We start from the raw sequence: 16,642 nt of genomic DNA on the forward strand, positions 1-16,642 counted from the left end.
GCACCGAGTCAACACGTCCACCATCTTGTGTGGACGGTGGACGTATCCCGTTGCTTTCGGAGATGTTGTCGAACCACAGCCGATCGCAAACTGTACTACTCGATCCCAAGTTACGGTCGAGAAAGAATTGAACCTCGCGTAGGCACCGTCGAACCCTCGCCTGCCTTCGTTGCGGCCATTGTCGTCGCCTGTGCGCCATCTCTTGCACGCCGCGTCGCGGGCACGTTCTTCTTTTCGGGACGGTCACATTCACGCCGCTGCTCTAGGCTTCGTTCCTCGTGAACTCGCTGTTCTTCGGGTGTACGAACCACTCGCGGCCGTTCCATGGCGAAGGCGGAGCTAAAACGAGACCGCAACTTCATCTGCTCGAACGTATGACATTGAGCGCATGCGCGTGCGCTATACGGGGAAATGCGTTCGAGCAGATGTGGAACGGAGCCAGCTGTGGAAGAAGACGATGACGACGACGAACGCGCCGTTGCGCCGAGGGGCCCCAACCAGCTGTGCAAGACGACGATAAAGCTCGAGCCGTTGCTGATGATGATAGTTTTTGTTCGCGGACAACGAACATGCCCTAGGCATATACAGCTGCGCTGTAAAAAAAGAACGAATGAGAAAGGTAACAAGTGTGATGCGCGCCGCTGAGTACAGTGTATCATGCTGATGACTGGTCAATAAATCATTCATTTTAAGACAGCGAAAGTGATGGTGATAGACGGAAACAGCGTATTATTTTCACGCTTGTAGGCGAAAGAAACACCGCAGCAAAAATAACAAAAAAAGAAACACGTTTAAAGCAAATAAAGTAGTTTACAAGTAATGAAAAAAAATCGGTAGGCTAGCGCACTTATTAGTAGGATACGTACGGTGTTGATGTTCCTGTAGTTCCTAGTCATACGTGTACAAGGTCTAGGCGCCGCCGCGCCCCCAATTTTCTGAGAGAAGTTGGCATATATTACCATGGACGTCGTCGCCTTTCGTCATGACATTCCAGAGCCCAAAAAGTCCGGGCTTGCTGACAATCTCAATAAATTAAATGCAACGACGCAACTAATTCAGCAAATTAAATGCAATAGAATGCATAACATGCAATGAAGATAATGGCGCTTTCACCAGGGAAAAGAACTCAGTTTCTTGCGGAATAAATGGCCGATCCTGGAGACTGTGCAAACGGCGGTCCCGTGGGTCACGTGATGGGTTTCTCCGCGTCTTGAGATGGCAGGCGCTTAATCGCTGCTCTACGAACCGCTGTCAGGAAGAATAGCTTACTGCATTTAAACAATCACTTCCCGAACGCATCGCTGCACACAGATTCCCGCATGCGCATTGGATGTGCATAATTTTAATGTAAAGCATTCATAGCGTCTGCTCCCGGTTTGCGGTTGCTGGTGGACGGTTGCTGCTGTCTTGTACGAATGGCCGCTACAGGACATTGTTCAAACGGGCTCCGGATGTTATGAAAGCAGACGGGCCCGGAGGCCTTATTGCATTTCCAATAACGCACAGCAGGCCCCGTCAGGGGACTGGTTCTTGATGAGTAAATAGAGGAGGCGCTGGTACGTTCTAGGGCCCGCTTTTTGCTTTCGCGTGTCTTTGTGATCGAGGCAAGGTATATGCATTTGCCATTTGATTTTATCATTTGAAGTGATTAAGCATGCGAAAATGAAAATAGTACTGGCATGCGGAGGCGTATGGAGAGCACTTGAGATTATACAATAAGCATTGTAGTGTATAGTCGTGTTACTCATGCGACTGACATTACCCCTACCTATGTAATCCCCCCCCCCCCCCCCCCCCCCCCCCGCACCTCACACAATGTCCTGATACTGGGGGGCGTGTGAGGCAACGAGAATAAATCAATAATAAGTCTGATTTGGCAGGTGGCGAGGGAAGTTAGACTGTGCGCGGGTACCACGTGTAAACAACGCGTCTTATTTAGAATACTTCTGCGGCAACTCCAGGACACCAAAGGGCCAACGCAGACATCATAAAGTTGGAATTCGGGCTGGTCCGTGGGCTATTGTTCCACAGGACCGAATCACGAAGCACACGTATATTCCTCAGGGCAGAAAGAAGTCAGAAAGAAAACAAATACGGGCCCTTCTAAAACGTACTGTAAAACGCCGCTCCCTTGCCACGCGCCGCTGTGCGTGCATTCTAGGAAGCGTAAGACACACCCACGTGGCAGTTGATGTACGCATGCGTAGACGTGAGCTTAAACACAAGTATGCCGTCGTCGTAATGACGTCGCCATCATTTTATCGCCATTTGATTGTGATGAACCATTCGTTGCCACTCTGTCGTCAACGTTCTGCCGTCTTCACTCTCGTCGTCACTTCGTTGTCATTTCTTCGTCATTAAGCCGTCATCACCATTCTTTTGTCACTATTTCGTCATCATGCTTTCGTCATTACGCCGTCGTAATCATTCGGTCATCATCATACCGCCGTCGTCTCGCCGTCATCGTTCCATCCGTCAACATGCCATCGTCGGCGTTGCGTTGTCATGCAGTCATTGTCATGCCTTCGTTATACCTTCTAGTCATGCGTTCTTGTCTCTCCATCATTGTAAGTTCGTTGTCGTCATTCGAGATTCTTCGCATTGTTGGCCTTCCAGCGTCTCCATGTCGTCGGCGTCATGGCGTTGTCGTCACCATTCTAGCATAGTCATCCCATTGTCATTCCATTCGTCGTCATGCGTGGGATCTGCATGTTCGAGTGCTATACAAAGTTACGTTGGCGAGGCGTTTCCCGCTGAAGATGTGTCCAACTCGGTCATTGCGTTCTACGCCTGCAAATGGTCGCTAAACAATGTTCTTCGGAAACTGAAACTTTCGCTTAAACCGATTTCAACAGCGCATGAGAGAACCGCGCATCTTTTTTTTCTTGATTACATCACCGGAACAAGCTTTTACCTCATTTTTTTCTCCCCGTATTCATTCGATACACTCTAAAAAAGTTTACGCTCTTTAGGTCGTATCTTGTTCTCTCTCTCTCTCTCTCTCTCACACACACACACACACACACACACACACACACACACACACACACACACACACACACACACACACACACACACACACACACACACACACACACACAAAAAAAAAAAAAAGAACGCTTAACCTTGCACTCGGCCGCGCAACGCTTGAAACAGCGAAGCGGGGCGATCGTAGCCCAGCATTTTCCGGAAGTACAAGCGAACTTTTCATCTTATTACTCATGATGATGATAACTTCTTTTCGCGCGTCTCGGACTTACGGCCGTCACTGCGCGTTGCATAGCGCAGCTTTCAACACCGACACCGCTTTGCAATGCCGACACCGCGTTGCAATGCCAACACCGCATTCCACCGCGTTGTAATGCCGACAACGCGTTCCAGCAGACCCGCTCCGTGAATGCGTCTCTCTCTCTTGCTCTCATTTTCTTTATCTCTCTCCCGAGCATATCGCGCAAAACTTCACTTCGCAGAGCACGAGCGTGCGAACCAACACCACCTATAGACTAGTCTAGGTGGCGTTGGTGCGAACGTGCCAGCTGGGGACGAAGACGACGACACTCGGAAGGCAATCGGGTTCGAATTCCGCCTCGGCAAGAAAGTTTGTTTTCTTTTATTTCTTGATACTAACCACAAACCACAAATTACGGCTGGCTAAAACAGCTTCGCTCTTATTAATGGTCATCTGCCTTGCTTGTGTTTCCTTTCTTGAAAACTCAGCGCTAGCTACTTTCCTGCCGAGGATGCTGTGTCACGCTGATAACGCGCAAACCTTTCGTGTCTAGGAAGTACCAGGCTCGCTGCGTTAATAATAAAGGAAATGCGGACAGTACAGGTGACGATTACTGTTTGGGGACAAGATACGACCCAAAGGGGGTAAACGTTTTTTTTAGAGTATATATGACAGCGGGAGGATACAGAACGCCAATAAAGGAAGACCACAATGGTTATTCCTCTAAGAACCTGTACTGGGCCAGTTGGCCTACGATGGTAAATAACTTTAGCGGGAAGTAGAAGACCACAATAGAAGACGTGGATAATGGATAACATATGCGCTGACTCATTTCTGCAGCACCTGCATCACACAGGGAGGGCTTGGTGCATTTAGTGTAGACCGCTTATAACGTAAGTCGCGGGAGTTGTAAAAAATCCGCGCTATAAGCGGTACCGCGTTACAACCAAAGCATGCTTTTTTCGGCTTTTGCTTATGCCAAACGGACAACCCACCTTTCAAACACAATTTATTACATATTTCACCCCCACAAACATGCAACACAATCGCAACATAGCACAGAAACCAAGTTCTCCTGACAAGTGCGGCATCAGCGGAAGAACGCTGTTAGTTTTCCTCTGGAGACTGGTCACCACGCGCACGCCCACGCTCCCACTCCCGAAAAAAAAAAAAAAAAGGAGTGCCCTACCGTTCTACCCCGCATTCCGCGCACCCTGATTGGACGCTGCTACAGTGATCAAACACGCGCCCTCCTCCCTCCAAAGTCTCCCGCCCTTCTTTTTGTTTCGCTTTTCGCCGCGCGCCCACGCTCCGACTTCTGCAAAAAAAAAGCTAAGTGCTGCTGTATGTCGAATGCTGTATGCGCGAGTGAAAGCGCGCGAGGGACGCGTGCCTTCACGGAGAGCGAACGTACGGCGGAGAGCAAACGCGACGACTCGTCGTGCGGAAGGCCGTGGGGGGATGGGAGGGAGGGAGGGGAGGCGACGTTTAGATGCGGCCCTCAATGCGTATCTTGCGACCCGGCGCAAGGGGAACTGGCGACTCAATCTCCCACACGAAAGGAGGAAAGCGCGAAGGCAGCGCGGGAGGGAGGGGGCGCGGCTTTTACTCTGCAAGCCACTGCGGACTTAGTGCGCCTGAGGGCTGTCGCGTGCACCGTATCTTGAAAGCGATCTCCACACGACTCTGACCTTTGTATGCACTGTGCTTTCGCCGCTCAGTTTCCGTTGAAGCGATAGACCACACGAACCATCGGTCGCTGTTCCCACCGCGTTTGCTCACGCCAGCCTTTTTACAGTGCTTGTCTGCGGTCATCGAGTGCGATCTATTCATGCTTGCTTGTGCGCGCTGGCACCATGCTTGGTAATTCAGTTCGTAAGCGGATGTGTCCAAGTTTATGCAGGCGATAAAACTACTATCCTTACTAAGTATACTCTACTAGTAAATTTGCCATCGCAATTGATGCTTTGCCTTTCGAAGGAAACTGCGACTTTGTATTTCGATTTTCGCCGCTGGTTTCCACGCGTGCGACCGCGCTCCCACTCCTCCGCGTTCGAGCGCCCGGCAACCATGCGGCCGTGCGGGCCGTGCTCAACGCCTCCTAGAAAAGGCCGTGCCCCGTGCGCCGATTTTATGGTAGCGCGCTTAAAAGAACCGCGCTATAACCGGTATTCTGCTTCGCGCGCCTACGCAATAAATGCTCCGCCTATACATTGAGTTATACGGGAGATATATCGGTGGTAAAAAATACCCACGCTATACCCGCGGTTACGTTAGAAGTGGTCTGCACTGTTGTCTTCTTTGTCCGTTTTTTTTACTATATGACTCGCGGTATAAATCCCTCGAAAGAAAACAAGAAAGGCCAATGGCCAAACACACAGACAGGTCAGGCGATGTCTAAAAACTGTTTATTTGAAGTCGAGGGGACCAAAAATCATTTCAGGCATTCTCCAATAAAAACAAAAAGCACAAAAAAGTACGAAGGCAGTGAAGGCGATAGGACAAGTGCGGTCGTCTTCCTTGTTCTATCACTTTTTCGTCATTGCTTTTTTATTCATGAGCATATAAGAACTTGCGTAACGACGTACAGTAGGCGTCACCGTGGTCTACAGCGCGGAAACGGTGGTTTCCGGGGCTCTCCGGAGCCTGCCAGCGACGACTAACGCTAGCTGCTGGGTCCGACGTCTAACGGTAGGTGCCTGACACGTTTGGGCCCAGCAGCTACTGCTAGACGTCGCTGGCTAGCTCCGGAGAGCCCCGGAAACCGCCGTTCCTGCGCTCTAGACAAGGGTAACGCCGACTGGACATGCGATATACTGCATGTCCCAGCCGTACGGTGATTCAGACGTGTTGCGAAAGTAGTTTTGGCGGCTTTTAATGAAGGCTACTTTCACCTTCTCCTGGGCTATTACGTTTTGCTGGCAGCAAAAATTGGACGTTTTCTTCATTAAAAGCAAATTTTTGGAAAGCAAAGCTAGACCTCTTATATTCAGTAGTTATCAACGTTTTCCCCTCAAAATGAATCAAGATGGAGGTTGGAAAGTTTTATCAGTTAAATGTGACTAAATGAATCAAGATGGAGGTTGGAAAGTTTTATCAGTTAAATGTGACTTAGAGTCACTCTTTGGCGTTTCTTTTTCTTCAGTCAATTTCACGAATGCAGTGTTAATACCAAGTTTTAGATCAGGTTACCCTACAAAGGTGGTAATTCTCGAAGGGTTTTCAGTGCCAGGGTGTCGTGGGCTTTGGAGAGGTATCCAAAATCTAATATCTTACCAGTTTGTCCCGGGCGACAACGTCCTGGCCACAGAAATTGCATTCCAGATGTCTCATAGGGCAGTCGTTCTACATGTGGTCTGCTATAGTTTTGATATCTTCCACACTTCCGCAGAGAGTGCACTTCGCTTTTTTTGTCAGGTTGCAAGTCTTGTAGTGATTCTGCGAACAGGATGGAAGAAAGATTAGTACAGAAAAGAAAATGGCAGCTTTGATAGAAGGGCGGTGCATTAACGGCGATAGCAAGGTTTAGCATTGCGCTCGAACTTCTCGGTCGCTGTTCAAACTATACGCGGGTCCGACTAACGAGGGTCCGACTAACGCGGACACGACATACGCAGACGCGACATACGCAGACGCGACATACGCACACCCGACATACGCAGGTGCCCCAAAATGTTTGGCACTCTAAAAAGCTTTGACAAGCCCTGTATGGCCTGTAGTGACATCGTACAGGCGTAAAGAGAAGGTTCTACTAGTAAACTTACATCACCTTCAGGTTTCAGCACTGCTATTATTTTGCACGTTTAATATTTAATAGCTTGAGAAGATTTAAGATAAAAGCTGTGCGCTGGGAATGTTATGCGTCATCACGTATGTTTTTGGGCGGCGATTCTCAAAATTCTGAGGAATTATTTAGTCAGGAATGTAATACCTGGAATGGGCAACTTTAGTGATTGCATAGTAGAGCAATATAACACGCACACCCTGCTAGAATAAATATAAAACATACGTATGCCTAAATATATGCAGAACATCACGGTGACGCCAACGGCGAAACTTCGCTTGGTTGATCCATATAATTGCTATGGTAAAGCAAAAAGGTGTGGACGGTTACGAAGATGCCTTGGGCGTACAACCGTAGTAACCAAGGTGGTCACGATGATGGTTTGCAGCGGGATGAGGAGGAATACTTACAAGAACGTCTCGTAGTTTGCCCTTAAAACGGCAAGTCTTGTTTCGGTTAGGGCAAGCTGACGGTTCCTTCTCCAGGACGGCCCATTCTTTCAAAATTTTCCCCAACTGTCGAAAAAATAAAATGTTTCCCAATATTTTTTGAAGCAAACTATAAATTTGAAACGCTGCTCTGCTGGATAGGTTGCAAGTTTCGAAAGGGACCGACAGCCACCCAGAACACGTAATAAAATTGTAATAGAAGTGAGACAACAACAACAACAACATTATATATAGTGATAGAATTGAGCATACTGTTTCGCAGTTTAAGAAGGAATTAGAATTTTTCATTTTATAGAAAGTCGCGAAACATGGTATGTTGTGCGACGTTGCGGTGAACCCTTGGTACCAGATCTGTAAGTTTACCAACGTAACCGCAGATCACTGTACTTAAGTCGATTGCACCATATGCATTGTTTAAAATCGCAGCCTTTAAAACGTATATACGTTTGAGCTTTATTCGATGCCTATTACATTGGCCTTTGCACTAACGTATTTGATCCAATGGTGGCATCATTTGCCACAACCATTCAGACTATAGAGAAAAAAGTGCTTCTTCGCTCTGCCATCGCCGCCGAGAGCAAGAATTTCTGATGTCATCGTGAAGAATATTAATCTGCCAACCGGGCTGTCATTATAAACTTTGCATGGTAATGTATGACCAACTGCATAGTTGTTCATAATGCTGGCTTTGTGGTTTTATTAAAACATGTTTTATAATTTACATTGCAATGACAAACTTTCTTAGTGAAAATTGTTCGATATTAATGGTGAGCAAGATATGCATTTATTCGCTAACTATTCGACAAATATTTGATATTCGATTCGATTCATATTCGATTCATTCTGAAAAATGCTACTCGCATATAGAGCAATGAATAGAATGCATAAAATATATAGAATAGTCATTTGTAGAATAAATGTCAATACACTTATAAAAAATGCAGAAATAGAGTAAGAACGACAATACGAAAACCAACAGCAGGTGTGACAACTTTCAGCAACTTCTGGGGCGAAACTCAGAACGTTGTCATTGAGACCAGGTCTATCTTGTTATCACCAATGCACAGATTTAGTAGTGCTGGTAAAGTGTGCTTTATCATTTGTTGACCTTACGTTGTTCTGCAAAAGTATAGATAGTTTACACGTGATGACGTCACAAAAGCAGCCTTCTCACTTTGACAGTACCCAAACATGGCCACAACGACGTCAGTGCAAGATATCACGCATTCATGGTTGTCGCTTTTTGACGGTGGACCGTCACTGTTATAACTGTTCACGAATTGTCGCACCCGGTGCAAGACGCGCCTGTCGTACCGTCACGATGCTTGTTTATGCAGCTTCTCGGCGTACAAGTATCCTAAGATGGCGGTCACGGTGGCGCCAGTGCAAATCATCTATATGTGCCTCATCTGAGGGTATGTTCACATTCTGGCCAGCATTGTAGTCTACGTCAACAGCTAGAAAAACAGCTTCGAGCCCAAGTAATGGAACGCACTAGTAACCGTCTGGAAGACGTCTCTGTGACATGACTCCGCCTCACGTCTTCCAGAAAAAGCTAAGAAAAGCACACATTATCGCTGTATTGTAACAATTTTCGTGTGTGAACCTACTAAAAACTCAACATCGCTTATATTAAGCGCGTAATAATTTTCTGTGAGCAGACAACCTTCCCGCCGACTTTCCAAGCCTTCTGCTAAGCCGCCATCTTGTTTGGACCAAGCTCTAATCGTTTTTGACTTCGATGCTGTCTTCGCGAAGCTGTCGCTTTTGCCTGCTCTGTCAGAACTGCAACGATACTTAAAATGGCCGCTGTCTATTTAGCTGCCCAATTAGCTGAATGCGTGGAATGTCGGAACACAGCCTGAGTGTTCATTGTTGCGTCTTCGGCAAACCATTCTGTCACCACTCACGGAGCTCTTGGGACCACTCCACTGGCAAATACAGCATGTGAACTGGTTGGTGCAGTCTGTGAGCACTTCGGCGCACTTGAGGCAGTAGACGTGGTCGTTGCCGTCCTTGAGACCAGCTGGCGTGACACAATTGCAAGCCGAGCAAATGAGTTCCGGCCGGAGCACCTTGGCAAATGGCACGTCGATATCGAGCGGGAATTCCGGATGGTCCCGCAGCTTGTAGTTATTTTCGTCGGTCATCTTGAGGTGATCGCTAAAGAAAAAAAAAAAAACATATCACTGAAGCTGCACTTGCGACTTGCCCTTCTACAGGAAACTACTGACCCTTCTTTCATTTTTTTGAATTCAAGAAGGAACTACTCATCCACATACGCAACCACGCACGCGAAAAACATGTGACTCTCAGTGAACAAGCCTAATTCCTAGCCCCCCCCCCCCCCCCCGCCCCTACTTTAGAAAAAAAGAAGGAAAATGATTGCAAGAAAACACTGTATTGATAGAAATATTCTTGTATATAATAATTGCAGATACCATGGCTCAACTAGATCAAATATTCATTAATAAACCCCCCGTGTTACAACAAAGAACATCTAATTTTGTTGAAGACAATTCAGCATGGTTGAGGTCTTCTATAGCTAGCGCAGAACATCAATGCTTAACACCAGTAAATATGGGATAAATGAATAATTTATTACACTTGTTGTTTCTTCTCAGAAGCTGCTTTATTAACGCTTGACAGCACGTGCTTCAATGCTAGAACTTTTCAGTAGATGCATGTCCACTTCGATGTATTCGCCGAGATAGTTCAAAATATTCGTCTTGAAATTTATTGAAAAAAGCCATTGGTGCTTCGCGTATAATTTTTTTTTGCAGTCTTAAAAGCTCATCGCCTAAAAGAATATACTATACGGTACCTCGATATGCAGCAGGACACACTTCAGCGACCAAAAACCAGAAAGTGATAATGGTCGCAGGCTTCGTAATCTGTGAACATGTCTTAAACACCGATGAGCTTCAATTTCATGATGGCGACGTGCGTTGAAGTAAATCGCGGCAGAGTAAGTCACGATCGTTGGGTATGCGGGGGGGGGGGGGGGGGGGGTTACTTGGTAGCTCAACCATCACAATCTCTCCCATTGAACAGGACAAGAATATTCAGCTAGCGTGTAGTAGTCCTCCCTGTTCGTTATTATTTATTTATTTATTTGTGTTACCCTCAAAGCCATACGGCATTCAGGAGTGGAGTGGTTAGAAAGCAACAAGCAAAATAGAATTACAATAATAAATTAGTGTATGACAAAAATGCTTCTAACTATATATTACACAGTAATTCGCAATTTTAGCAATTTCAGAATCAAACAAGTACATAGGTGCAAATGGTAAACGCTTGCAACGCGAAATTTTACCTAGTTATAATATGCTAAGTCTGACGAAAGAATTGGTTATTATTGACAGTTACGACGTCCTCGGAAAGTGGTTCTAACCTAGCTATGTAAGGGGAAAAACAGATGGGTAAAATGGCTGAGCGTTACAAGAAGCGATGTCAACTTTACGATGGTGGTCGACATGATGGGAGAAATACTGAGGTCCAGGGAAGTTGTTCACGAAGCGTAGAATTACGGTATAACTTGTGAAGTAGACTCAAACGGGATATTTTACGACGTGACGTAATAGAAGGAAGAGCTAGAGTCGTTTTCGTTGATGTTATACTGGCAGTGCATTTATAGAATGACGAATCAAACAAACGGAGTTATTATGTGCGAGATTGAGCCAAGTGATTAGGTTATTATGGTAGGCATCCTACACAGATGAAGGAAGCTTGGAACGTACTGATGTTTTATAGAGTAATAATTTTAATGCGGATGGTGTTTTAGAAAAGTTTCGACATATGTACGCTAACGTTTGAGTGGCATTATTAGCGAAGATTTCTATGTGAAGCACGAAGATAGGTTAGACGTGACATGAATGCCCAAGCATTTTAAATAACTGACATACTCAAGGGCGACATTGTTTAGGTAGTATATTAAAAGACAGTTATAACTTCTAGATACATGCATGACTGTATATTTGTTAACAATAAAATTCATTTGCCATGTACTGCACAAACTATTATGGTATTAAGGCCAGATAGGAGGCAGGAATGGTCATCATCATGAGTTATTTCACGAAGTAGAACAAAATCGTCACCATAAAGGTGACTGTTTGAAGAAATAGTGGACGTGATGTCGGTAATGTAAATTAAAATAAGAGAGGTCCAAATACTGACCCCTGTGGTACACCCGAATGTGACATAGTAGGTGACGACTTATGACCGTTATCTGTTACATACTGCCAGGCGATTAGTTAGAAAACATTCAATCAACTTAAGCAAATCGATGTTGAGATTTAGTAGGTTCAGCTTGTAGAATAGCAATTGATGACAGATCTTGTCGAAGGCCCTGCTGAAATCTAAAAAGGATGCTATCGGCAAATGATGAACGACCCAGAACGCGATGTAATTTATGCATGGACGATATAAGGTGGGCCTCGAATGAAAATGATTTACGAAATCCACGTTGAGCTGACGTGAACAATGAGTTCGATTTCGTGAAAGTTAACCAAACTCCAGATTCATGACGTGTTCCAATAGCTCGAAACAAGCGCTCTTAAGAGAGCTAGGCCGATAAATATTCGGGAAATTTTTGTTGCCCTGATTTGAAGAGTGGAACCACCTTCCCAATTGGCCATTGTGTAAGACCGGTAGATTTATCTGAAGATTGTTGGAAAACTTTTTGTTAGTATCATTGAGCTACAGTTGACGGTACTCTCTAAAAATTGCTACTAATATTCTCATGACTGGGACAACAGCGATTGGGCAAGCTGTTTATGAACTTAGCAATACCAGATGGACCAGTAGCAGCTGGAGACATGACAACATACTCACAGCTCTGTGCAAAGGAAAAAAAAGCGGTGCTAACAAATCAAAAGTTGTATTGAAAAGTGTTATTACTTGTTATCACTTGTTAACAGCGACTGGGTTATCGAGGTCGTCAACCAGAGCTGCGTAGTTTTATGGCAAGGAATTAATCACGCGCCACAATTTTCGTACTTTACTTTTCGTCTTGTCTGGAAGTGCGCAGGAAATAAAGTTTAATTTAGAATATTTTAAAGCAGCTACGTAACCGTGATGTGCAGTTTTATGAGCTGCCCAGAGAGCGCCAGATGCCACAATCCTAGCAGATTGATAAAGCGAATTCTTAGGGTTACATAAACTCCTCATATGGGCGTTGTACTATGGTGCTTGAGAATTTTTGAAGGCGTAATGCGGTTAGGAATGTGTTTCGTGATGAGTTCATCTATTTTGCAGCAAAAAGGCCCCAGTCGGACGAAACACATTGATCATCAAACCTATGAAAAAACAAAGAGTCGACGAAAGTAGAGAACTCACTAGTAACAGCTTCGAAATTCGCTTTTCTGCAGTCGCGAACAATTTTTTTGCTTCGTGTTTGTATAAGGGAGGACATATTAATGTAAAAGACAAGTAGAGTATGATGGTAGGTCAAGGGTATTGTCACTGTACTGGTAATTCTCGTAGCTTGGATGACTAATTGACATAAACCTATAACACAACACATATCAGTAAATCCCTTGAGTTCAGTGGCGTAGCCAGAAATTTTGTTCGGGGGGGGGGGGGGGGGGGGTTAGGTTGCAGCGCGGCCCAGTAGCGCACCCAGGATCTCTGCCAGGGGGGGGTTGACAGTTTGCCAATACCATCTAAACAGCACTAATTTCGATCTCTTCACGGGAAATTGTCAATAAAATGCGCTTTTTGCGAGTGTGCAGACGATTGTGCGTCTTACATCTTAGTTACAGTACTCAAATGCGTAAGGAAAGAAAAGGGGTTAAACAAAAGGGGGGGGGGGGGTCAAGTCGGCCTCAGGGGGGGGTTCCAACCCCCGAATCCCCCCCCGTCGGTGCGCCACTGGCGCGGCCTCCTCCTTCTAGAATTTGTCGAGGGATCAAATGCATGAATAATAACTGCATTGCCAATTCCATTGTATATTAGATGCTGCAAACGAATTATTGAACGCTATGCACTGTCCATTAAAATATGTATGTTGTCATAAAAGAATAAATTCGTATGCCCCAAAAATTGTGGCAGAATTAACTGATATCAATGCTTCCGCGTTTTTTTGTCTAATTAATAAGTAAAGAAAACATCACATGAACTTTAGAACTATTGACCCTTTTCGCGGAGCAGTTTGTTTTAGAGAAACGAGATAGCGCTCACGGCGGCGCGCCATACCTCTCCTCAGCGACCGCGCACGAATACGAAACCATTACCGCTTCTACCTTGCTTCTGTGCGATCAGCTGTCGGAAATGCAACTGAGTTTTCACTAATACACTGTGCTCCAATTATGCTAGATTGAATAATGTGGATTGAAGACGTGTGCAGTAGTTGGCTGCAAAAATAGTGACTGACATGTTAAGGAATAGAATGAATCTGTGTGGCGAAGTTCCCGGACCGCTGCTGCAACTGTCCGAACGTGTTACCGGCACTTCGTGATGTACCGCTTTCCTCGAGGGTACAGAAATTTGCTCATCCGCCAGCCTTGTATCGCTAACCTTCAAAGAAAGAGCTTCATCCCCAGAACGTCGGCAAGAATGAGTACCACTCGTTAAACAATGACAAAGGGAGTAGCGCCGCTTCCTGTCATAGTAAGCTTCGCGCACGCTATCTATACACATCTGTCCAAATGGCAGGAAAACTTACGCGCACTCTATCGCCAACGTATCAAGAATAAGTGAATGGACTCACACTTGAATATATGCGCACTGTATACACACAATAAAGGACGGAATACACCTATGGCGCACCAGTGGTCGAAGGTGAATGTTTCGTGATGGTCCACAAGAGTAAGCAAGTAATAGCTGTAATATACGTATATTTGCTACAAGGTATTACAATGTACAAAACAGCTACGTTTCAAGCCTTGTGCGCTGCAAGAGCAAATCTATCGGATTCGGAACTGAGCACACCCGCGAGGGATTAGGCAGAAAATAATCAGAAAGTGGCCGCACCGAGAAACTTCACTGAGTCAGAAACTGAGAAGCCATTGCTTCAAAATATTTGCCGAATAAAGAACAAAGAGCAAAATACACTAATCCTGACTGAATTCATAATTGGACAGCTTGGAATACATATTTAGCCCCGCTTTTAGAACAAGCACCATATACGCTGCTTATGCCATTTGGACATAGCTTAATCAGCTCTGAAAGCGCTTTTGCATGTTATCTGAAGCTGTGATCAAAGCTTCGTGTCGTGCATCTAGTCACCGTCTATGATATCTCCGAAAACAGAGGTTTTCTAAGCCGCGCCGGCGTCATACACTTCCATTGTAAACAAGGAGGCAACGGAGGCAGTTGAGGCAAGCAATGGACGCGTCACCACGTGATCAAATATGGCAGCGCCCACGGGATTGCCGCGAAAAGGGTCAATATCAGTTCGAAACCAGCAAAGCAGTGCATGCAGCTCATATGAAAAACGTAAAAGCCATGAAATGAATAAGTTGAGGACAAATATTTTGATGAATCTTTGTCATTCAATAACCTTGTTTACATTTTTCTACATATGCAACGGCCAGGAGGAAACCTCAATGACGCTATCCCTCGTTGCAATCGATTGCGCAGGAGCAGCTGTAACTCGTCGTGTATTGTAATTACACCGAGATAATACTCGCAGCAGTGAGTACAAATAAAATGTGGGAGTTCTGCAAAATATATATTAGAAATTGCGAAGATAGAATGGAATATACAAATGCGAAGATACAACTCGTTAAAGGGCAAAAAAAAAAAAAGAGTCGCTGGAAAAAAAGTTCACTGCTTGTGTACACAAAACCTCGCAATAAGATATTTAAAAATACGTATGAATCTCCGATAAATCTACGTATTTAAGCAAACGTCAGTGTATATAATGCGTCAAATAAGGCAAATAAACATGTTGCTCAGTCACACATAGTAAACTTTGCGCACAGAAAGACAGATGATCTAGGCAAGAACATAACTATGATCGCAGAAATTGTGATATGTACTTGGGCCATGCAGCGGTCGCGACAGCGCCATGTGGGTAGAATAATAGAGGAACAATGCATAAATCAGTACCAAAATGTGTAATTTAACTGCCTGCAGAACGCCAAGAATTATTCTGCACCCAAAATTAAAGGAGGGTTTTCCTTCGTTTCAAAAAAGAAATAAAAGCAGGTAGCTGAAAATGAAAGAAAAGGACAAGCGAAGGCCACAGATGATGTGGCAAGTTGAAGTACCCAATATCCGAGTGTGTTTTTGGTGAACGCCGCGTGGGCCGGGCTTTCAATGAGCAAGGTCGGTCAAAATTGGTTATTGGTATTCTCGTAATTTTTGTATTCGCGTGATAATTATGATCATGATGCTAACTGCTAGAATAAACGGCGAAAATTTCTGCGGTTTTAAAAGCTAATGAACGGTCATACGTTTTCATAATTAAGAACTTATGGACCTGAAGGAACAGTGCTTTTTACTTGCATTGATTTTTGCTGCTTCGCTATCTAAAGGACAAACTTCTCTCGGCGGGAAAGTTGAGCGAAGCGGTCAATGACTTCGGACACGTTGATGCCGACGTCTCTGTGGCTGTACAGAAGCGCCAGCCTAACCATGCGTTCCACAGACATTGTATGGCGCAAGTAGTTTTTTAGTAAACTCTTGTTAAAAAAATATTCTGTCTGCGCTGGCAGTGGTCACTGGAAGGGTGACTAGAAGCTGCAGCAGTATTTACACATTTACATAGAACCTGCTGTCGCAATGAGAGATGGGCATCTATTCCGGTGCTAAAACCTAAAACACTCCCTTGATGTCGTTGGCATCCTTGTTTAGGTACCTTGCAGAAACAGTAGGCTGTTCGATTCCAGCGATGTCCGTCGTTTCGTCAGGAAGTATGGAGAAGCAGCCTGCTTTTGAATCTAGGCTTTCTTTGATAATGTCACCACAAATTTCTATAATTTGGTTTTGTGCGTCTGGGCTTAAATACGAGGCATTACTGGGGCAACTTTCCAAATGGTCCTTCAGATATGCATCTCCATAATCAGCTCGCATGCGAAGAAGCACTCTGAAAATTCCTGTATTTTCAGCAGGGGCATTGCTTAAATCCATAGGGCCCCTGTCCCTGTGGCCACGGAGAGCCAGACCTTGTCGCCCGTAAAAAAAAAAAATCAATACTAGGCCTTTAAATTCTTCTGTTTGCTCATATTTTACTTT

At 45.1% G+C, this 16,642-nt stretch overlaps 1 protein-coding gene across 9 annotated transcripts in view; it reads right to left on the bottom strand.

Moving 5' to 3' along the window:
- Positions 1-16,642, bottom strand: part of LOC119464231 (TNF receptor-associated factor 6) — a 163,178-nt gene that overhangs the window by 139,770 nt on the left and 6,766 nt on the right. For all 9 annotated transcript variants that reach the window (XM_049656601.1, XM_049656602.1, XM_049656600.1 and 6 more), the window contains exons 2-4: positions 9,373-9,625; positions 7,424-7,528; positions 6,506-6,667 (exon numbers count right to left, since the gene is read on the bottom strand). In XM_049656601.1, coding sequence (XP_049512558.1) covers positions 6,506-6,562 — 57 coding nt within the window. In that variant the 5' untranslated portion in view covers positions 6,563-6,667; positions 7,424-7,528; positions 9,373-9,625. The remainder of the gene's footprint in view (positions 1-6,505; positions 6,668-7,423; positions 7,529-9,372; positions 9,626-16,642) is intronic.

The sequence above is a fragment of the Dermacentor silvarum genome, chromosome 9, assembly GCF_013339745.2.
Source record: "Dermacentor silvarum isolate Dsil-2018 chromosome 9, BIME_Dsil_1.4, whole genome shotgun sequence".
Classification (NCBI taxonomy): domain Eukaryota; kingdom Metazoa; phylum Arthropoda; class Arachnida; order Ixodida; family Ixodidae; genus Dermacentor; species Dermacentor silvarum.